This window comes from Miniopterus natalensis, chromosome 15, assembly GCF_054644295.1.
Source record: "Miniopterus natalensis isolate mMinNat1 chromosome 15, mMinNat1.hap1, whole genome shotgun sequence".
Taxonomy (NCBI): Eukaryota; Metazoa; Chordata; class Mammalia; order Chiroptera; family Miniopteridae; genus Miniopterus; species Miniopterus natalensis.
Window position 1 is genome coordinate 53,031,162 of NC_142095.1, and position 24,610 is coordinate 53,055,771.

Sequence of the window (24,610 nt, forward strand, 5' to 3'; positions counted from 1 at the left end):
CTTGGGAAGGCACCTCGCTCCCACTGGTTAAGAACTGATCCATGGTTTTTTGTTTACATGCTGCCATTTCCTAGGTTCCTGTTGGGCAGGAGGTTCCAGGTGTTTATATATTCTCATTCCTAGAATTTTAAATACAATGAATTCTCAAAGAATTAAAATTTAATGCTAATATGAGAAGAGTTCAGAATTTAATTGAATTTTAGGTGATTTACATGGCAACATGGAATCTTGTAGAAACTCAGAAATATTTGATAACTGGTGTTCCTTGTCCTGTTGCCATGCTAGAAGGACAGTCAATAGAATGCTGGCTTTTGATTCATGATGAATGATAAGGTGATGTATTCTAACAGACTTGTGACTGAGGATGCCCTAGCACATTAGTTGAGGCATTCGGGAACCTTGATCTGGTCACCTGTGGCTGTTAAAGTCTCAGAAGAATCCATTCCTCCACTTGGTTGTGAAGTTATCACTCTATCTCAAATCTATGTCAGAAAAAATGACATTTGCATTTATGTATATATATGATAAGCTATATTTTATTATGCTAACTACCACAGAGCTTTTATTGGGCACCTATAACCAGGCACTGTGCTAGTTTCTTTGAATGCATAATTTAATTTAATGCCTACAAAATGCTTCTATGTAAAGCAGTATCATCAATCCCATTTGCATATAGGGAAGTTAAAGCTCAGGAAAATTGTGCAATTTGCTCAGCATCACCAAGAAAGCAGCAAAGTCAGATTTCAAACCCAGACTTTGAAATTGATTTTGTAAATTCTTTAGACAACATGGATCTGAATTGATTTTATCCAACAGATATCCATCAAGTGTCAGGCCTTGCACTGGGCAAACAGGATAGAGATGTCCGTGCCTGGTTGATGTATGGATAGATACATTAGTGCTTGGGTAGGTGAACAGAACCTGGTAACAGGGAAAATGCATGGAATAATTAGGGAATCAGATGGAAGACTGGGTGGCAATGAGCTGGTGAGTGAGTGAGTGAATGAGAAAGTAGGGAGGGAATGGGGATAAGACGGGATGGATGATGGATGGATGGATGGATGGATGGATGGATGGATGGATGGATGATAGATGGATGATGGATGGATGACGGATGGATGGATGGATGCATGGATGGATGAATGGATGGATGATGGATGGATGGATGATGGATGGATGGATGGATGATGGATGATGCATGGATGGATGGATGGATGGATGATGGATGGATGGATGATGGATGGATGGATGGATGGATGGATGATGGATGGATGGATGGATGGATGGATGGATGATGGATGGATGGATGATGGATGGATGGATGGATGGATGGATGGATGGATGGATGATGGATGGATGGATGGATGGATGGATGGATGGATGGATGATGGATGGATGGATGGATGGATGGATGATAGATGGATGATGGATGGATGACGGATGGATGGATGGATGCATGGATGGATGAATGGATGGATGATGGATGGATGGATGATGGATAGATGGGTGGATGATGGATGATGCATGGATGGATGGATGGATGGATGATGGATGGATGGATGATGGATGGATGGATGGATGGATGGATGGATGATGGATGGATGGATGGATGGATGATGGATGGATGGATGGATGGATGATGGATGGATGGATGATGGATGGATGATGGATGGATGGATGATGGATGGATGGATGGATGGATGGATGGATGATGGATGGATGGATGATGGATGGATGGATGGATGGATGGATGGATGGATGATGGATGGATGGATGGATGGATGATGGATGGATGATGAATGGATGGATAGTGCGTGCGTGAGGAAGTGAGAGGCTCTGAGGCTGCGCTACCTGCAGCCGGAGCGTGTTGAGGCTGCGGGCGGGCAGCTACTCCACACAGTACGGTAGGCGCGGGTCGCTCCTCCTTCAGCGGGGCTCGCGCCTCCCCCCTCCCAGCGCCTCCCCCGCCGCCCGCGCCGGCCGCCCGGACCCCAGTCCGCGGGCGGTGGAGGAGGCGGCCGCCGCGCCGCTGCCCCAGTCCGGCCGCCGGGCGCCGCGATGCGCAGAGGGGCCGCCGCCGCCCCGCACCATGAGGCTCCGCAGCAGGGCGGCCGTGCTGCTGCTGCTCGCGCTGTCGGCGCTGCTGCTCGCGCTGCTGGCCCTGCTCGCCGGCCGCGCCGAGCCCCCGGCGCCCCCCGCGCGCCCCGCGCGCGCCCCGCAGCGCCCTCCCGCGCCGGCCCCCGCGCGCCCCGCGGGCCGGGACGCCCTCCCCCGGGCCGGCCGAGGCGCCCCGAGGCGCGGGCCGCAGCGTCCGCTTCCCCGCGCCGGCCGCCCGGGCGCGCGGAGCCTGGAGGAGCCGGCGAGGTGAGTCGCGCGGCCGCGTCCCTGCCCCGCCCCGGGGTCCGGGCGGGGGACCAGGCGGCGCCCGCGGGCCGCCCTCCGCAGTCCGGGCCTCGCGGCGGGACCACGAGCAGTTTTCCGAGGAGCGTCGGACCGGGTCGTGTGTCGGTTTTTAACCCGTCGAGGCGCGGCGTCCCCTTGCGCTCGGGGCAACGTGCCCTTTGTTGAGTTTTCCAGGAGCCGCCGCGAGGCCAGAGCGCTTCCCGGGGCGCCCGCTTCCCGCGGGGTGGGCTCGGACGCGCGGGCCGAGCGCCGCGCGGGCGGGGTCGCCGAGGACGCGGGGCCTGGGGCGCCCGCGCCGCGCTGGGGGGGGCCTTACCCTCGGGCGCCCCGCGGGGGGCCGGCCCCGGGGAAAGCCTCCGGCCCTGGGCGCGTGGGGTCCCGCGCGGCCCGCGGCTCCCCCGCGCGTCGCCCGCGCCCGGGCCGAGAGCCCGGCAGGGACCCGCGTCCTGCAGCCCCGCGGCTTCCGGGCCCTTTCGAGCTGTAGACGTGTCCGGGCGCCTGTGCGGGGTCCGCCCTGTGGGCTCCTGGATTACTTGGAGTGAGCTGAATCCTTTTGGACCAGAATAACTAAGTGAGTTTGGGCGCTTTCACTGTAACTAAGGGAAACGAAACCTCAGGCAGTAGCTCTGTCAGCTCTTCTGCCTCAATAAATGTACAGCTGGGTTCTGACAACATTTATTTTTAGGAGGGAACCCCAGTGATCTACAAAATCGTTTTTAAGTACTTAGAACCACTTAAAACCCCTCATGAATGTATGTGCGCTTTATAATAAGGATATTTCTGTTAGGAACTTAACAGGATTTTCACTCCTCTATACTGAGGTTTCTTATAATGGGTTATATTATGGTCCTATTACAAGTTTACTATGATTTGTAAGTTGACGGACAACTTGCAAGATAATAACTGACACCGTTTAACATAGCTAACCAGGCACAGTGCTAAACAGCAGTACATAAAACTAGTCATGGTTAACAGTTTATGTATATTAACTATGCCATCTCCCCCATAACCCTAGATAGTGGTTCTCAATGTGTGGCCTTTAACCAGCAGCCCTAGTGCCACTTGGGGCCTTCTTAGAAATGAAGATTCTCAGGCACCTTCCTAGACCCACCGTCTCAGAGACCGTGGGGGGGAGGTCAGTAACCTGTGTTTTAACAAACCCTCTCATTGTTTCTAATGCACACCAACGTTTGAGAGCCTGCTCTGTGAAGTAAGCACTAATATTATTACTGTTTTACGGATGAGGAAGGTAACGCACAGAGTTTAGCATTTTATCCGAGGTTCATAGATAGCATGTGGTACAGAAGAATAAAGGCCCAGCAGCCGCCTTACCAAAGACTGGCCGCCTGACAGAGGGCCCAGGTCGAGCTCTTACATGTATGCTGATGTCATATACTAGTCTTGCCCGCATTTTATAATTTTTCTGAGATTAAAAAAATATATATCCTTATTGATTTCAGAGAGAGATAGAAACATCAGTGATGAGAGAGTCATTGATCGGCTGCCTCCTGCACGCCCCACACTGGGGATCGAGCCCAAAATCCAGGCATGTGCCCCAACCAGGAATTGAACCTTGATCTCCTGGATCGTATGTCGATGCTCAACCACTGAGCCACACCAGCCAGGTTTTCTGAGATTTTTTTTAAAGAAACTTTATAGATTTTTGCAACTGTCTCATTCTTCAAGGTTTTGGGAATGTTGGGGCAGCATTTTTTTTGTCTGTCTGAACAAATTGGCTCTGACTAGGAAGAGATCATGAACAGAATCTAAATGGATGTTTTAGGGAAGGTCTGCTTCCATAAGTAACAGCCTCTGGAAGCCATTTTTCTTCTGAGCCTGTCTCTTAGATGATCATGAAAATTGTGGCCAACACCATAGGAATAAAGGACAAAATTTAAAAACTCAGGGAAGAACGAAAAATAAATGAGCCACAGGAAGTCTCAAGCTCAAATGCATAAACATGAAAGTCCAGTGCCCTTTGGAGAGGTTGACATTTTCTGGAACTTATTAATGTTCCTTTTGCTACCTAGACGGAAATGGGGACAGAAGACTCTGTAGCAGGAAAGGAGCAGGAGGAAGAATCTCTGTATGGACTCCTTTATTGCATTTCTAATCCTGCCTGGGTTAAATTTTTGTGGTTTGGGAGGAATTTTATTTTAGGGAGGGGAAAAAAAAGCCTCATGTTTTCAGAAAATGAGTGCTTTAATCTCTTTACTTGGCTAGAATCCAGAAGAGATGAAGGCTATGGGATCTCATTTCTGAGGCCTGGGGGAGTAGCCAGCAAAAATTTGGAGTTGGATGTGACACAGCTTACCACCTGCTGCCCCACCGTGGACCTGGCCGCCTTGCCTCCCCTAGCACACTGCTGTCAGCGAGACTCTGCCACGTCAGCGCAGGAAACAGAGCACTCTTCTTCCACATCTTGTTTTAATTTCAGAGACGTTTCCCGGGACTTGCCTAGTTAGCAGGCAGACCCTGCAATTTTATAATTAGTGATTTGTATGCAGTCTGTCCTGTGGTGGCCTCTCCTCTCTATAAATATAAAGTCAGGAGGTAAGGCCTGAAGTTTTAGGTCAAGGGTGGGATCTGAGAAAAGACACCACACATAGCGGCAGCTCCAATACACAGGAGAAATCAAATCTTTTTATTTTGGTTTATTGGTGATTTATACCTGGCTGACTTCCAAAAGGAATTTGAGATGACTTACAGTAAAAAACACATATACAATAAAGCCATTGAAATAGTTATAAAAAATGAAAAGACATAAAGAGGAGGGGGAAATAAGTACTGTTTGTTAAAAACTGAGGACATTATTGTTATGAGAATTAAGTGTTCAATTTAGTTCTAAGCTTCCTGGCAGCCACGTCAAGAAGGGAAGTGTGGTGGGCTGCCTCATTTTCACTGAAAGATAAGAGGACAGGTTTATCAAGAGAGATGATCAGTTTTTCACAGAACTGAATTTTAAAAGGAGAATTTAACTTGGGAATAAACTTTAGACTTTAGAAGCCCATCTCTGCAGCTTGCTTCTGAAAACTCCCCTCTGAGCCTACATATGGGAAAGGAAGTTTACTATAACTGCCAATCCATGCCGTTTAAAAAAGGAATTTGGCATCTGGAGTTCAGAGAATTGGGTTCTAATCACAAGACATTTCATCTTAATTTCCTCATCTGTAAAATGAGTGAATTGATCCAAAGTTTTCTAAGATCTCTTCCAGCTCTGACATTTGGTGATTCTGTGATGAGATCATCAAGTTTAGCTGCAAAATGCCAACAGAGACTGTTGTTCAGCCCTTTGCAAAATCACTGTTTCTCATGTGTTGGCTCTAGCCTAGAAATCATTGATTATTCAACCTCAACCCTCTTCTGCACTTTATTCTTTTTCTTCCGTGTTGGCATGGGTAGTGCTGTTTTCTCTTAAAATATGGTTTCTAAGGGAGACTTAGGCTACTTCTAAGTTCTGTGGTGCTCTGAGCCTTTTTATTCCACAGTCATTCAGCAGATGTTTATTGCACATATATTCTGGGCCAGACACTCATTCTACAATAGTGAATGGAGTTGCTGCCCTCCCAGAATTTTTTTAGGGGGGAGGCAGGGGAGGGAAGCAGAAACATGTTATACTTGTTACTGCCCCAGTAGAAGGAAGCATACGTGCTTGCTCATCCTGAGACACCATTTCCTGCAGCTCCTTTGGTCTCTGAGGTAAGTCTGCTCAGAGGTTCCAGCCTGAATAGAGGTCTCACTGAAGAGGGATCATGTTATATAGCTAACTGCTAAGTTTGTGGCCACCCTACAATTAGCTGGCAGGCCCAGGACACATTAAAGATCTCTAGACCTTGGGTACCAGCTATGACGATGTGTCCTATGAGTGCTGAGAATTCTGTTCACATTCATTTCTGTTGATTAGTCCCCTGAGTGCCTGTACACAGACTCAATCAGTAAGCCCTATCGGTTCCATCTCAAAATGTGTTACCTCTCTCACCATTTCTACCACTTCCGTGGTACCACCAATCTCATAAACACCGTCATTTTGCACCTGGACATCTGCGGTAGCCCACAGTCTGGTTTGCATATTTTCAGTGTGGCGCCCTCTACAGTTCATTTTCCATGCAGTGCTGGAATAATCTTAAATGTGTAGACCACATTTACACATTTAAGGTTATTTGTGTAATCTTTCTTGGTTAAAGCCCTACAGTGACAGGCTTCCAATCACACTGAGAATGAAATTTAATTTCTTAGTATGGCCTTCAAGCTGTTGCCTGATCTCAACCCCACTTAGTTCCCTGACCTTGTCTCCAAGCACTCCCTACTTCACTCACTACAGCTCAGCCACACTGGCCTTCAAAGACACTGACCTCATTCCTACCTCCCTATTTTTTTTGTTTCCTGTGTTGGAATATTCTTTGCTCAAATCCTTGCGTCTCTAGCTCCCTCACTTCTTTCAGATCCGTGTAGGTTTTCTCCTCAGAGGCGTCTTCCCATCTGTCCCAGAAAAGCAGAACCTTCCCTGCCATTCTCTACCTTTTTCCCATTTAGAATGTTTTTATAGCAGTCATTATTATATGAACATTGTATTTTATTTGCTTTTCCCCCCTTCTCCATGTTCACTTCACGCACTGCTGGTACCTAGAACAGGGATGATCTCATAGTAGGTACTCAATAAATATTTGTTGCATGAACTAGTGCATGAATACAGCATCTGCCTGGTGCCAGCAGTATGCTAACACTCCACTTACATTACTAAATTACATATTATCTAACAATATTCAGAACAGTCCCACACCTTTTAGGAAAATAGTGGCGATCTTTAATAGTAATATCATTAAAAGAGAGGGATTTTTTTAATAGATTTTAATTTTTAGAACAGTTTAAGATTTATAGAAAAATTGAGAGAGCAGTAGAGAGTTTCCCAATGCCTTGCACCCAGTTTCCTCTATTAAAACCTCCGCTAGTATGATACATTTGGTATAATTAATTAACTAATATAAGATATTATTACTAATGTTTAGTTTATTCAGATTTCTTTAGTTTTTACCAAATGTTGTTCTTCTGTGCCAGGATCCCAACCAGGATACCCCATCACAGTTAGTTGAATCGTTTCCTTAGGCTCCTCTTGGATGTGGCCGTTTCTCGAGTTTCCTTGCCTATAACCTTGAGAGTCTGACCAGCACTTGCGAGATACTTTGTAGAGTACTCCACAGTTGGAATGTGTTTGATATTTTGTTCATGATAATACTGCAGTTATGGATTTTTGGGAGGAAAACATAGAGGCAAAGTACCACTTTCAGCACATATCAAGTGTATATACTATCAGCATGATTTATGATGCTAATACTGCCTTAGTCACCTAGCTGAGGTGGTGTCAGAATTCTCCACATAAGGAGTGGGGAGTTAAGCTCACTCTCCTTGAGGATGGAGTATCTGTATAAGTTATTTTAAATTCTTCTGCATGGTATATTTAATTCTTTTCCCTCATTTAGTTTTTCAGTCATTGTATCAGTATGAACTTATATTTATTTTATACTTTGAATTACAATCTAATATGACTTTATTCTGTTGCTGAAATTGTTTCAGTTTTGGCTGTTAGGAGCTTGTTTCAGTTGGTATCTATGTTCCTTTAACATACGCCCAACAATGTGTTTTTGTTCTTTGTTTTCATTTCTGTTTTTTGAGCATTTCCTTACTATCTAGTGCTACAGGATGCTCCTGCCCCAGTCCCAGAATCAGCTATTTCTTCAAGGAGCCCTGATTTCTCTTGTTGGAAAATGGTATTAGAAACCAAGATCTGGGCACTCAGCATGCTTATTGCTATTAAGCTGTCTTTTTTTTTAGTTCCTCACAGCTGACAGAGCAAAACACATATGTTTATACTAACCTATGTATGTGTACATATCTATAAATATATCCATATGTAACCACCTCTATCTATGTTAAACTAAACATGGGTTCATACTAATGTATCTATTGCTTACATGGATCATTCTAGCTTGCTTATCTCTCATCCAATTTGCCTTGGTTTGTTTAAATGCCTGTAGCATGGTGGAGGGAATGGAAAGGAGTGGAGGGGTGAGATAGGATCAACTAATTGATTTAAACCAAGCAAGGTCCACCCCTTGAGTTAGGGATAAGGCCAAGACCACCCAAGGTCAGAGACAGTATAAGGACAAACTGTCTAGTGGCTGAGACTATAAGGTATGAAACTCAGGAACTGCAGCCATGTTTCTGCCATGTGGAGAAAGCTAGTCTGCATCACGTGAACCCAGAGTGGTGTGGGGAGATGAGAAGCAGTGCTGAGTGACTGGGGTGGGGGACAGGGCCCGACATTGTTGCCAAGGCCAGCTCTGCCATTTGCTGGCTGGGCTGTTCTACTCTTTTTTTAGGTTTAATGAATTGAGCTTCTTCACTCACTGCCAAAGAGTCTTCACTAAATTGGATATGTAGCACCTGCTTTTAGCACCTTTATTAAGTTCAGTAAATAATAGCCTTATTGACATTTATCCCCATACAAACTCACAGGTGAGATTCTTTGGAAGAAAATTTGAAAACACATTTGTTTATAATTCACTGTAAGAAAATGAGAGAGACTCCCAGTCAAGATGGCGGAGTAAATAAATGCTGACCACATCAAAATTACAACTAAATTATAGAGCAATCAATCTGGAGAACCATCTAAAGACTAGCTGAATAGAAGTCATATAATTAAGGACATGAAGCCACATCAAGACTGGTAGGAGGGGCAGAGACGTGAAACAGGCCGGCCCCACACTGACACATGGCAGCTGAGAATCTGGAGGGATATCTCAGCTTCAGAGGCTGCCCTTGAGGAGCGATGCATCTCAATCCCACAGTATGTGCCCTAGGCTGGAACACCAGAACGGGAAAGAGGAGCCCCACAACGTCTGGCTGTGAAAATCAGTGGGAATTCTGTCTGTCCAGCTGAAACAGAAAGTTGCTGGCAACGCAGGCGTCCTCTTAAAGGGCTTGTGCACAGACTCACTCTCTCATAGGCACTCACCCTGGGCTCCAGCAGTGGGACAGTGGCTTGGGAGTCGCTAGAGACATACAGGGAGAGGCAAGTTGTGTGGCTTCAAGGCAAGGGCTGGAGGGACAGACAGGGCTGGAGGGACAGACAGCCACTGTTAGTTGTGTTGAGCCCTCTCCACACAGCTCCAGGCAGGTGCCATCTTTCCTGTGTTGAGCCCTCCCTACAATGGTCAAATCTGAATCTGCATTAGTCTAGTGAACACCACACCCCCACCTTGAGACCCCTCCTCACTCAACTTAAGAACCATCTGATGCTCTTTCAATGGCTGAGCCTTATAGGCAGCTGGTACGCAGTGGCAGGTCTCAGGGTGCCCTGTGCCTTTAACTAAGTGGCTCCAGGCCTGGTACTGGTGGCAGCTGGCCTTGGTTTTCAGCGTGGCCTCTCTGATGTGCCTCCGGGTTCAGCACAGGCAGCTACCAACTGCAGATTACATTGGAGCCACTATAAGGTAGCCCTGGGCTGGTCACAGGCAACAACTGACCTTAGCCTGCACTGGGACCACTTCCAAGAGTTCACAGAATCAACACACCCAGTGGCTGATTTTAAACCCCAACAGAGAACCATACAATTAGCTCCACAAGAAGTACACCCAAAGGGTGATCTTGGCAGGTACTAGAGCCCCCTGAGGTTAATCCTGCTCCTTGGGGTCAGGCCCCACACAGTAGGTTGTATGCTATGGCTGGGCCCAGTTCTCACAGCTAGTAGGCCTGGAGGTCAGTCCCACGTACTGACATGTCTATAACAGTCAGGGCTCAACTATAATAGGTGGGTGCACACACACACAAAGGACACTCCTGGAGTACCCTGGCTCAGGTGATCAGGGAGACTGTGACACGGGGCCCTGTAGCACACCTATATAATAAGGCCACCCTAAGACTAGGGGGCATAGCAAGTCTGGTTACTAAATAGAAACAAACACAGAGAGGCAGCCAAAATGAAGCAAAGAAACAGGTCTCAAATGAAAGACCAGGAAAAAGCTCCAGAAAAAGAACTAAGTGAAATGGAGCCAAGCAATCTAACAGATGCAGAGTTCAAAACTGGTGCTATGGATTCTCAAAGAATTTAGGGAGAACTTCAATAAAAAGTAAGCATAAGAGGACTTAGAAACCATTAAAAAAGAACCAGTTAAAAATGAAGAATACAATAAAATGAAGAATACGCTGGAAAGAACCAACAGCAGATAAGATGAAACAGAGGATCAAATCAGCAATTTGGAAGCAGAAAATACCCAATTGAAACAGCAAAAAGAAAAAAGAATTTTAAAAATGAGGATACTTTTAGGGACCTCTGGGACAACATCAAGCATAACAACATTTGCATCATAGGGATACCAGGAGGAGAAGAAAGAGGTCAAGGGATTGAGAACTTACTTGGAATAATGACAGAAAGCTTCCCTAACCTGGCAAAGGAAATAGACTTACAAGTCCAGGAAGCACAGAGAGTCTCTAGCAAGAGGAACCCAAAAAGGCCCACACCCAGACACATCATAATTAAAATGCCAAAGGTTAAAGACAAAGAACCTTAAAAGCAGCAAGAGAATGTCAGTGAGTTATGTACAAATGAGCTCCCATAAACTGTCAGCTGGTTTCTCAACAGGAATTTTTTAGGCCAGAAGGGATTGGAACAAAACATTCAAAGTGATGAAATGCAGAGACCTAAAACCAATACTATTCCATGCAGCAAAGCTATCATTTAAGCACCCCAGACAAGAAAAAGCTAAAGGAGTTCACCAACAAACTGGTATCATAAGAATGGTAAAGGGCCTGCTTTAAGAAGAAGAAGGGAAACATAGAACATAGATATGAGTAATGAAATGGCAGTAACTACACCTCTTAATATTCACTTTAAATGTAAATGGATTAAATGCTCTAATCAAAAAACACAAATTCGCTGAATAGATAAGAAAACAAGAGCCTTATATATGCTGCCTACCAGAGACCACCTCAGATCAAAAGACACACAGACTGAAGGTAAAGGGATGGAAAAAGATATTTTATGCAAATGGAAACAAAAGCTGGGGTAGCAATACTTAGACAAAACAGTCTTTGAAATAAAGGCTATCATAAAGAGAGAAAGAAGGACACTACATAATGAAAAAGGGATCTATTTAAAAAGAGGATATAACCCTTGTAAACATTTGTGCATCTAACACAGGAGCACCTAAATATACAGAACAAATACTGATGGACATAAAGGAAGGGATTCATAGTAATACAGTCATAGTAGGGGATTTTAACACCCCATTGACATCAATGGGTAGATCTTCCAGAAAATCAACAAGGAATCAGTAGCCTTAAACAACTCACCGGACCAGATGTACTGAATTGATATTTTCAGAGCATTTCAGCCCAAAGTGGCAGAATATACATTCTTTTCAAGTGCACATAGAACACTTTATAGGGTAGACCACATGTTAGGACACAAAACAAGTCTCAGTAAATTTAAGAAGGTTGAAATTATGTCAAGCATTTTTTCCAACCATAATGGTATGAAACTAGAAATCAATTATGAGAAAGAAACTAAAAAACGCAGGACATAGGGGCTAAATAACATGTCCTTAAACAATGAATGGATTAGCAATGAGATCAAGAAAGAAATTAAATGTTACCTTGAGACAAATGAACACACAACAACCCAAAATCTGGAGGACACAGTGAAAGCAGTCCTAAGAGGGAAATTCACAGCAATACAGGCCAACCTCAAGAAGCAAGAAAAATCTCAAATAAACAATCTAACTTTACACCTAAAATACTAGAAGAAGAACAACAAACAAAGCCCAAAGTGAGTAGAAGGAAAGAAATAATAAAGATCAGAGCAGAAATAAACAAAATAGAGTCTAACAAAACAATACAAAAGGTCAATGAAACTAGGAGCTGGTTTCTCAGAAAGATAAACCTTTAACCAGACTCATCAAGAAAACAAGAGGATACAAACAAATAAAATCAGAAATAGGAGAAGCAACAACTGACACTATAGGAAAACAAAACATTTTAAGAAAATATTATCAACTATATGCTAACAAATTGGACAATCTGGAAGAAATGAATAAATTCTTGTAATCATACAATCTTTTAAAACTGAATATAGAAGAAACAGAAAATCTGAACATACTGATTACAACTAATGAAATCAAAGCAGAAATAAAAAAAAAAACTCAGCAAAAAAAAACCCCTGGACTGGAGGGGTTCATGTGTGAATTTTACCAAACATTCAAAGAAGAATTAACACCTATCCTTTCCAAACTAACCCAAAAAATTCAAGAGGAGAAAAGACTCCCAAGCTCATTTTATGAGGCCAGTATATTCTAATTCCAAAACCAGATAAAGATATTACAAAGAAAGAAAATTATAGGTCAATATCCCCAATGAACATAGATGGAAAAATCCTCTATGAAATATTAGCAAACTTAATCCATCAATACATGAAAAAGATCATACACCATGATCAAGTAGAATTTATTCCTGGGATGCAGGGTTGGCACAATATCCACAATTCAATTAACATGATAGATACACCTATGAAGGATTAAAATCACATGATCATATCAGTAGATGCAGGAAAAACATTTGACAAAATACAGCACCCATTTCTGATAAAGACTCTCAGCAGAGTGGCAATAGAGGGATCATTCCTCAACATAATAAAGACCACATATGACAGACCTACAGCCAACATCATACTCACCAGGCAAAAACAAAGTGTTTTCTTTAAGGTCAGGAACAAGACAGGGGTGTCCACTTTCACCCTCTTATTCAACATAGTACTGGAAGTCCTCACCACAGCCATCAGACAGGAAGAAGACATAAAAGGATCCAAATTGGAAAGGAGGAAGTAAAACTGTCAATATTTGCAGATGACATGATACTGTATATAGAGAACCCTAAAAACTCCATAAAAACTACTAGAACTGATAAACAAATTCAGTAAAGTAGCGGGATACAAAATTAATACTCAGAAATCAGTTGCATTTTTATATACCAATAATGAATTATCAGAAAGAGAAACTAAGAAAACAATCCCACTTATAATGGCTTAAAAAATAAAAAGAAATGGCTAGGAATAAATTTAAACAAGGAGATAAGAAATCTGTACTCAGAAAATTATAAGATCCTGAAGGAAGACATTGAAGATACAATTAAATGGAAGCACATGCTCATGGACAGGAAGAATTAACATTATTAAATTTCCACCCTACCCACAGCAATCTATAGATTCAATGCAATTCCTATAAAAATGCCAATGACATTTTAACAGAACTAGAACAAATAATCCAAAAATTCAAAGACTTCAAATGGAGTATTACTCAGCCACTTATGCCACAACGTGGATGTATCTAGAAGGTATTATGCTCAGGGAAATAAATCAGACAGAGGAAAACAAATACCGTATGATTTTACTTAATGTGGAATCTAAAGAACAAAATAAATGAACAACCAACAAACAGAAAGAGACTCACAGATACAAAGAACAAACTGTTGGTTGCTAGATGGGAGGGGAGTTGGGGGGCTGGGTGAAAATGGGGACTGGATTAAGAAGTACAGATTGGCAGTTACAGAATAGTCGGGATGTAAAGTACGGCACAGGGGACACTGTCAATAGTATTGTGATAACTGTGTGGGGTCCCGTAGGCACTAGACTTATTGGGCAGATCTCTTTGTAAATTATATAAATGTCTAACCACTATGCTGTACCCTTGAAACTAATATAAAATACTAGTGAATGTCAATTGTAATAGAAGAATTAAAAATAGGGGAAAAAAATAAGAGACAAAATTTTAGGTAGTATATATTTTACCACTATTTATGTTTTTAAATAGAAAGTAAGAGACTTTTGTTGAAGATGGAATTCATTTTACATTCCTCTCCAAATTATCCTCAGTACTTAATTTATTTTAGATACGAAATTCTGAAAACTGCCCCTGGAAAGGGGAGTTTCTTGACCTGCTGCCTTATTTGAGACCCCCCATGATTTTCTTCCAGTAAAGAGTGACTTGGGTACATTTGAAAGTGATGTTTTGATGTCCACCAGTGCCACCTCCTCTTGACCTCTTTTAGCAATACGAAAGACAAATCTTGTAGTAGAAAGTCATCAAGGTGCACTTTAGAAGCCAAGCTTCACATAAGTAGGAGACAAGAGAGAACACATAATCCAAAATACAGCTCTCATGGTGGAGAAACGCGTCCAACGCGGTAAAGTAATAAAACGTGCATGAAGCACTTAGCGCCGAGTGCTGTCGTCACTGCTGCTTCGTCAGTCCGGAACTGAATCGTAACTAGACCTCACTAACTTGACATGTGGCTTTGCATTAGTCTTCCTCAGCACATTTTGGTCTTCTCTGAGTTCACCAATTAAGTGAAATAATGTAAAATGCTGGCACAGTGTGTGCCACACAAGAAACTCTGCAAATGTTACCTAAGGCTAAGCTGCTGCTTCAGGCAGGCTCTTGTGTTATGACCTGAGGAAATCAAGAGCCACCTTCCATATGAAACAAGTGGCACGCCAACCCCAATGTCCGCATCCTCCGTGAAAGCTGGAGGAGCAGTGAGGGAGGGCCTTTCTCACTGGCCACCAGGGCGTCGGGCTGAGGTTCGGTAAGGGTTCACACCTGGAAGCCTGGCTCTCTAGCTTTGGTGACTGCTCACGGGCGGCACGCTCCTGTCAGCTTAGACAAGCGGAGGATGGGTGAAGAAGTTTGTGGGAATTAGGAAGTTTCTCGGGGAACCAAAATGCAGAGTTTTGTCTACAGACTGCTGTTCAGAGGCCTGCATCTCTTTTTGGGTTTGAAAATGCTCTGGTTTTCTCTTCCAATTTTGTGAGATTTACATAAACCCTAGTTGCATGACCACTAGCCCCAAAGTAACAAGCCTTAATGTTCAGGAATCAGATTTTATCCCTCAGGGAGAGTGGGTTGTTGGAAATTGGTGTTTTAGAAGAAACACAAGAGACATTGGAAACACAATGGAAATTGGTGTTTCAGAAGAAAACTTTTAGAAAAGTTTAAAAAGTGTACAAAAACTTCAAACCTGATTTGCAATAAGACGTTTATACTTAAATGTACTTTTTGATGCTCTGCCTGGCCTGTTTTCTGGCATGGAAATGAAATATTTAGAGAAAAATTAAGGTTTCTGATATATTTCAAGTTAGTATTTAATAATGATGATGACAACTAATATTTAATGGCAACTTAAGCTACTCTGGGTGCCCTTGCAGCTCATCGCCACATCGTTTCATTTGTTCTTCATAATGACCTGAGAGGTCGGCACTGTCATTGGATAGGTCAGAGTTCTCGGCTGTAGGTGGTAGAATCTCAGCTCCTCAACTTCTATCACTTAAGCATAAAAGGGGATTGCCTGGCTTGTAAAACCATAATGTGCGAAGAAGATAATGCTCTATTACAGGTATATCCAGGATTTCAACCATCTTGCCTTAGTATTTTAGCTCTGCTTTCTTCTGTGTGGACCACGCTCTCAGACGAGTTTTCTCCCCGTAGTAGCTCTAGCAGAGCTGGGCTTGTACCACCCCCCCTTTAGTAATATTGAGGGAAAAACAATTCAGCAAGAGGCCTGGGGCTGCCTCTATTGACCTGGTGTGGACCACATGCACAGCCAATCACTCATGGCTATACCTAGGGAAGAGCATGTTTGAGGCCCTTCACAAGTCAAGGACTGAGAACAGAAGGATGGTTTCCCAAAAAGAGAACTAAGGTGCTGTTACCTGAAATTTCAGGAAATGGATACTAGTAAGAAACACCAAAATTCAAAGCACATGTCCACTCTAATCAATATGCCCATTTCACATATTGGGGATCTGAGGGTTAGAGGTGGTTAAAGCATTTGCCCAAGATGGAGCAGCCCATGGCAGACCTAGAATTTGAAGCCAGGTCCATGTGCTTCTAGAGCCAGTGGCTGACCCTCATGCTGTACTTGGGAACAAATCTTGAAATTTGAACTGTTGGGTTGCTTTCTAGAATTCCTTGAAGAACATTCCTTTGATAAAATCTTTTTTGTACTTGTATCTTGTTCATATATGTAAGGGAATAAAGGTTATAAAAATTATACTTTTAAAAAAATTTTTTTGATATATTACGCATTTGTATATACACATGCATATGCGTTGGGTATAACTCTGGAAGATTACACAGTGTACCACAACGTCAGCAGTGGTGATGGGACTGGCACTATGGGTGTCCCCTTTTTGCTTGTCTGTATTTTAAATCTTTCCTATGGTAAATGTGTGCATAACTGTATAACTTATAAAACAAGCTAAAGTGTGGACACTGTTAGATAAATCTCCCTCACTGACCTGAGTTGGGAGGTGGTTTTCCTCCCCCTGCGCTGGTACGTGATGCCCTCTTCTGGGAAAGGAGGTGCCCGTCGCAGGGTGTGTGACGCTCACTCCCGTGTCTCCGCTGTCACCAGCCATGTACTTCAAACTGTCGCTGCTAGTGCGTATTTTTAAACCTCAATAACATTTTACTTTGAAGAGGAGAGGAAGATGGAGAAATATAATCTCCTGTGTCAGGAAAAAATGAAATGAGAATTAGGCCAGGCAGCAGTTTGTAGAGTTTTCAAGGGAGGATTATTATCAACACTTGCACTCGGCCTCGGCTGACGTGAGTGGGTGGCTCCCGGAGGGGAGTTGATGAGAGTTTCCTCTGAGAGTTGTGACCCTGAGGCCATGACTTCGGTGCTGAAACCCAGTCCGTGTTTGGATCACTGAGCCAGAAGCCCTGAGGACAGATGAAGTGTTCATAGGCTTTTACGCCTGGCCCCTGGGTTTGAACCCTTGCTCTGCAGCTTAGTCTTCACAAAACACGTGTCTGTGTACAGTGTCTAAAGCGCACACGCGCACACACACACACACGTAGACAGAATCATGTGCACTGAGGCATTAAACACCTTACTAGTTTCAGACCTAGACTTCGTTTGGGAGCACAGCCATGCTTCAAATATTATGATCCAAGCTAAATACATACTATTCATAGCCGAATGCCCTCATCAAATAATTGTATTAAGCACCCCCGTGGCAGTTTTTTGGACTATGTTGACACCATTCATATAATATCATGACTTCAGTGAAAATGTCAGCTTTTCTGTCTATCTTGGAAGATTAATGACATTTGATTTAACTTCAAACCCTGGGTCATTGAAAGTGATTTAACTGTTAGCACAGTCCTTAGCATAACGTCTGGGTTTCTAAGCGAAGGCTCTCCTCACAGCTTCAGTGAGGAAATGTTTTGAAGGGAACTTCATTAGTGCCTCTTGCTGCGCACACTTCACACAGATATAATCACGCGTCCCCGGGCTCTCCTCGGGGCCCTGCCAAGGTGTTTCTGCTTCCTGAGCGACCGCCCCCACGCTCAGATGGCTAAGGGTTCGTCTTGTAAAGGGTGCTGCCTGGGAGGGGTCCTGCTAATATGTTCTTCCCCAAGGTGAGTGTGTTCAGCTTGTTAGAATTAATCTTCTGCCATGTTTCCCAGAATATTTCTGCGTTTCCTTCCCTGTTACAACTGGTTACCAACAGCACTGTCTGAGGCTGTCCTTTAAAGAATGTGGTCCCGCCGAGCTTCCCTGCCAGCCCGCGTCCCAGCGCCAGGCTTGCCCGAGTTCACCTCGCTGGTCAGTTAAGGAGAAGCACTGATACGAGCGGCAGTGTGAGATGGCAGAAAGGCGGCCAGAGGAGAACTAGTCACTCACTTTAAAAATTCAGTGTGTTTTGCAGGAATAGGCTACAAAGTAAATAGCACCACACATAAGTGTTCTACTCATTACGTATACACTCCAGAAACTGAAGTCTAAGCCAGACACTCGAGATTTTAAGCAGTTAAGGAGACGCCTTGTCCTGGTCAGTGTGAAGGTGGTGAGGCTGCTCCTCCCTCTGAGCAGCCTCTGTTATTCTGAATTTCATTTTTCATTTCTGTGCGGGGTGAGCTAGAGCCAGGACAATTGGGGCAGCGTTTACCAAACTTCAGTCTTTTCCACATCAGTGCCAGCATTCTTATAATATGCCTACACTTCTATTGCTAACTTAAAAATTTTTAAATCTATCCTTGCCATAAACTTAAGTGCATTTAATTATTTATTTATTTTTATCTAATAGCCGCTTTATTGTCATAATTCAAATACACTGTAAAGGGGCGCGATGCAGGGGCCTCTAGTTCATTCAGAGTTGTGTTACCATCATCACTAATTTCAGAACATTGTCATCACCCCCAAAAGTAAACCCTGTACCCACTAAGCAATCACTCCCCATTGCCCCTTCCCTTAGCCCCTGGTAACCACTAATCTGCTTTATGTCTCAATGGATTTTCCAATTCTGGACTTCTCATGTACATGGAATCATACAATATGTGGTCTGTTGTATTTTCACAAGGTTCGCAGCTCACTGTTTTAAAGGTTCATCCATTTGTAGTATGTATCAGTACTTTATTCCTTTTTATGGCCAAATAGTATTCCATTATATGGATGGACCGCATTTTATTTTTTCATTCATCAGTTGATGGACATTTGGGCTTGACCTTTTCACTATTGTGAATAAAGCTGCTATGAACATTTGCGTAAAAGTTTTTTTTGTGTGTGGACATGTTTTCATTTCTCTTGGGAACACGCCTAGGAGTGAAATTGCTGGATTACGTGGTGGTTCTATATTTAGCCTTCTGAGGAGCTGCTGACCTGGTTTCCGAAGTGGGCTGCATCATTGTACAATCCCACCAGCAGTGTCTGAGGGTTCTAATTTCCTTTTGTGCTAAGTGGAGAAATTTTATATCACTGCCATAAATTGTGAGCAATAACGTAAATAGGAGGTAACTGTCAGTCTAACACTGAACTGTCCATCAAAAACTAAACAATGCGGCTCATCTCTAACTTGGAACTCTTGCCTACTGAAGTTTCTATGTCTTAAGTCGGCTGTCTTTTTAGTTGAAAGAGAGGATTAGGCAACATTGGGAAAGTGTTCAAAACATATTAGCACCAAGCTGAGACTTTTTTGTCGACATCGTTGAAAAAACTGAAAATGGAATATCTGTCTCACTATGAAGCTCAGTGTCATTAGATGCAGTGTCTAAATGATAACTACAAGCTGTGCCTCACCCCCTTTGGGACACATACAGTGTGGAGGCGGTGTGCCACGTGCAAGCTTGTTCACCCTGTTTCAGATCTCAGCGCATGGTTTTGTCATACAAGAAACTCAGAGGTGGTTGGAGTAGTGTTTGTTATGTTTTCTGTTTTCTCATGGTCTGCTGTTTTCTGAGAACTCTTGGGTAAATCTCAGAAACTCAAAATTACTACATTCTTGATAGAATAATAGCTATACACCCAGTAACTCCATTTCTGGGGGATGTAGACTAAGAAAATAATGCAAGAGAAGAAAAAATATATTGGCCTTCACATGTTTAGTGCAAGATTTATATTTTTAATTGAAAATGTACATTGTGCATTTTTTTTTTAATTTTCTTTCTAAAGATAGACATTTTATTTGTTTATATTATGTTGCTTGTATATAATGTTGTATACTTGATGTAAATTACAATAAAAGACTATGGAATCACCAGCAGAGGCAAGTTTTTGGAAAGAAATAACCAAAGACCATGACAGAGAATAAAAGAGAGGGTGTTCCTTTGACGAGGCTGTCAAGGAAAACCATTCTTCTGTCCAGAAGAGAAGAGGCAGCCATGTAAAAACCCAGGGGGGACGTTTCAGGTAGAGGACACCGTTTGTGCAAAGGTCCAGGGTATGAGCACAACCCTGGGCATCTCACGCAGGAAAAAGGAAAGGGGGTGGGTTAGAGGTCACAGACGTGAAGGGCCAGGATGCTGGAGGCATCTTCTAAATAGGAGTTGAAGTCCCGAGAATGACAGGAACTGGGGTGGAGGGAAGAGCATGAGTGAGGAGCTAAACTCGGTGAATGGAGAGGACTAACCAGGAAGCTGAGAGGGACGCCAACCAGAACAGGGAGAAGGGGGGTAATTTCACCCACAGACTTCACTCTGAAGATGTGTTTCATGTCTGGGTGTGACAGTGAAGACCAAGGAGGACACCTGCCCCATCTGCTGTCTGCGGCTCCTGGGGCTGGAGGGGAAGGGCAGCCTCCACGAGGAGGTGACACCCTCACAAGGCAGCGTGTTTTCGTGTTTTCGTTAAGGCAGTAGGCGAGGAGAATACCCGAGAAAAGGCCGAGGACGACCTGGTGCTCCTGAGGGTCTGGGGGAGAGCGCGGGAGAGAGGAGAGGTGCGGTGTTAGCTCAGGCGGGTAGTCCTGGCTGTGGCTGAATGTGGGTGCTTGTAGTGCAGGCGTGTTAATATCCAAGCTCCAGGGCCCCACCTGAGGCCCCGTGAATCAGAATCCCTGTGGGTGGGGGTTTGCATGTTAAGAAACACCTCCAATGATGATGATGTACAGCCAGGTAGGGGATCCCGCACTAGGTGGTATCTGGTATCTTCTCCAGCTACAAAACTGGACGATTGTGAGGATTTGGATCAGGGCCCTAGGAGTGAGCCACAGGGAAGGAGTGGATTCGATGAGTATTTCAGAGGACGGCTCAAAGTAAGAACAGGAGAGAGGCAGAGTGAGTCAAAGGTGATAGGAAACATTTTAAAAAGCATGTTAGGACACACTTTTGATTGCTAAGTTGTAAAGTTGTTTCAAACTCACTTAAGCAAAGGATAATTTATTGTCTTAATAAATGAACTGTCCAAGTTTAGGGTCAGGTGCACCAGGACCCAGGTGCTCAAGTAATGCCACCCCACCGTTTGCCTTTGCTTTCTGCTTTGTCCAGTTGACTCCCAGGTAGGCTCTACCGGTGTGGTGGCTAGATGGTGACCATTAGCTCTAGTCTTAAGCAACATATCCTTAATACTCCTGGACAGCAAATGTCCACTTCAGTCCTTTTTTATAAAGTATAAATAAGAACATAGCCATTAGAGCACTGCTATAATTCCCATCACCCATTCCCACCACTCACGATTCAAGGGGTTAAGTCCTAGGTTTGTAGCTGGACTTTCCTTGATCTTTGCAGTCTCCAGTGCTAAGTGTGTTGGTAGGAGTTGGTGAAAGTCACAATATTTCAGTGACCTTAAACGTGATTATTCATTGTGACCACATAACACAAATGCTTATTACCTGAAGCCTGAGATTTTTAATGTAATGTGAGAGTCAGGGCAGCAAAGGTCTCATTAAATTCCAACTACTGTTACTTGAACTGCCACCAGGAGAACAGTCACCAATCACCAGGAATGACTGGTGCCCAGCCCTGCTTGTGGCGCGGCGCATCTCCCAATCTCTGTCGCCTGAACAGAAGAGAAGCGGCCTGCTGTGCAGCCGAGTGCAGGCTTTTCCTAACTAGAAAAAAGTACATGTCAATTAGTTTGGGCACACAAAAAATAAAGATAATAACATAATGAATTTCTCTGTAGCCTGCACTCACCTTAGGAAATAAAAACTGTCCCCAGAGATAACCACTATCTTGCATTTGATGTTTATCATTCTTATGCATGTTTACTTTTCCCACATGTCTGTGAACAACATATAGTGCTATTTTGCTTGTTTTTAAGCTTCATTTAAATGATATTCCATGGCTATCCTTCTACAAATTGCTGTTTTCTTTTTGGTCTTATGTTGATACGTGACATTCCGGTTTGTTCATTTTCACTGCTTTGTAGTATTCCACTTAAACACATCGATGCATTCATGATTGTCCTGCGTGTGGACAGCAAAGTTATATCCAGTTTTTGTTTTTCGGTATTTATTTATTTATTGTTATTTTTGTTTGTTTAATATATTACACATGTCCCTTTTTCTCCCCAATGACCCATTGCACCCTGTCCCGTGCCCCTCCCCAGTCCCTCTCCCCACCATTGTCCGTGTCCTTCGGTTGTGCATATCTGCATATAAATTCTTCAGTTACTCTCTCCCCCTCCACCCACCCGCCCTCCTCCATCCCTCTGACATTCATCAGTCTCATCTATGCTTCCATGTCATTGAATCTATTCTGTTCATCAGTTTATTAAGTTCTTTAGATTCCACGTATAAGTGAGATCATGTGATATTTGTCTTTCTCTGCCTGGCTTATTTCACTCAGCATAATACTCTCCAGGTCCCTCCATACTGTCCCAAAGGGTACGAGGTCCTTCTTCTTTACAGCTGCGTAGTGTCCATGGTGTGAATGTCCCACAGCTTTTTACCCACTCATCTCCTGATGGGCACTTGGGCTGTTTCCAGATCTTAGCTATTGTAAACTGTGCTGCTGTGAACATCGGGGTGCATATATTCTTTCTGATGAGTGTTTCAGGATTCTTAGGATACATTCCTAGGAGTGGAATCACTGGGTCAAACGGCAGCTCCATTTTTAATTTTTCGAGGAACCTCCACACTGTTTTCCACAGTGGCTGCCCCAGTCTGCATTCCCACCGGCAGTGCACCAGGTTCCCCTTTCCCCACACCCTCGCCAGCACAAGTCGCTTGGTGATTTGTTGATGGAGCCATTCTGACAGGTGTGAGGTGAGACCTCAGTGTGGTTTTAATTTTCATCTCTCTGATGATTAGTGACTTTGAGCATTTTTTCACATGTCTCTTGGCATCCGTATGTCCTCTTTGGAAAAGTGTCTATTCAGGTCCTTTGCCCATTTCTTAATTGGGTGGTTTGTCTTCCTCTTGCTGAGTAATATGAGTTCTTTTACACTTTGGAAATTAGCCCCTTATCAGGTGCATCCTTGGCAAATATGTTTTCCCAGACCCTGGGGTTCCTTTGTATTTTGAGGCTATTTTCTTTTGCTGGGCAGAAGCTTTTAGTCTGATGTAGTCCCATATGTTTATTTTTTCCTTTGTTTCTCTTGCCCCAGGAGATGTATCAGTGAAAAGTCCACTACGTGGGATGTCTGTGACTTTACTGCCCATGTTTTCTTCCAGGATTTTTATGGTTTCGTGACTTACATTAAAGTCTTTTATCCATTTTGAGTTTATTTTTGTGTATGGTGAAAGTTGGTGGTCTAGTTTCATTCTTTTGCATGTACCTGTCCAATTTTCCCAGCACCACTTATTGAAGAGACTGTCTTTAATCCATTGGAAACTCTTGCCTCCTTTGTCAAATATTAACTGACCATAATGTCGTGGGTCTATTTCTGGGGTCTCTGTTCTGTTCCATTGATCTATATGCCTGTTGTTGTACCAATACCAGGCCGTTTTGATCACAGTGGCTTTGTAATACAGTTTGAAGTCTGGTAATGTGACCCCTCCCCTCTGTTCTTTTTTCTCAAGATGGCTGCAGCTATTCGGGGTCTTTTTTGGTTCCATATAAATTTTCAAAATGTTTGTTCTAGGTCTGTGAAATATGCTGTTGCTATTTTAATAGGAATTGCTATGAATCTATAAATTGCTTTGGGTAGTATGGACATTTTAATGATACTAATTCTTTCAATCCATGAGCATGATGTATTCTTCCATTTGTTTAAATCTTCCTCTATTTCTTTTTTCAGTGTCACGTAGTTTTCCGAATACAGGTCTTTTACATCCTTGGTTAAGTTTATTCATAGGTATCTTATTTTTTTAGTTACAATGGTAAATGGTATTACTTTTTTAGTTTCTCTCTCTGAAAGTTCATTGTTGGCGTATAAGAATGCCATTGATTTCTGGATGTTGATTTTGTATCCAGCTACCTTGCCAAATTCGTTTATCAAATCTAATAGTACTTTGATGGAGTCTTTAGGGTTTTCTATGTACAATATCATGTCATCTGCAAATAATGATAGTTTTACTTCCTCCTTTCCAATTTGGATACCTTTTATGTTTTCTTCCTGTCTAATGGCTATGGCGAGGACTTCCAGTACTATGTTGAATAAGAGGGTGAAAGTGGACATCCCTGTCTTGTTCCGGTTTTTAATGGAAATGGTTTTAGTTTTTGCTCATTGAGTATGATGTCGACTGTAGGTCTGTCATATATGGCCTTTATTATGTTGAGATCTGATCCCTCTATTCCCACTTTGCTGAGAGTTTTTATCAGAAATGGGTTCTGGATTTTGTCGAATGCTTTTTCTGCATCTATTGATATGATCATATGATTTTTGTCCTTCATTTTGTTTATGTGATGTATCACATATATTGATTTGCAGATGTTGTACCAGCCTTGTATCCCCGGAATAAATCCCACTTGGTCATGATGTATGATCTCTTTAA

The 24,610-nt window shown here is 43.2% G+C and overlaps 1 protein-coding gene across 1 annotated transcript in view; it reads left to right on the plus strand.

The window, feature by feature from the left end:
- The first annotated feature begins 2,089 nt into the window (after positions 1 to 2,089).
- GXYLT2 (glucoside xylosyltransferase 2) overlaps positions 2,090 to 24,610 on the plus strand; it is a 136,782-nt gene continuing 114,261 nt past the window's right edge. Inside the window, exon 1 of the mRNA XM_087825139.1 lies at positions 2,090 to 2,364. Coding sequence (XP_087681265.1) covers positions 2,090 to 2,364 — 275 coding nt within the window. The remainder of the gene's footprint in view (positions 2,365 to 24,610) is intronic.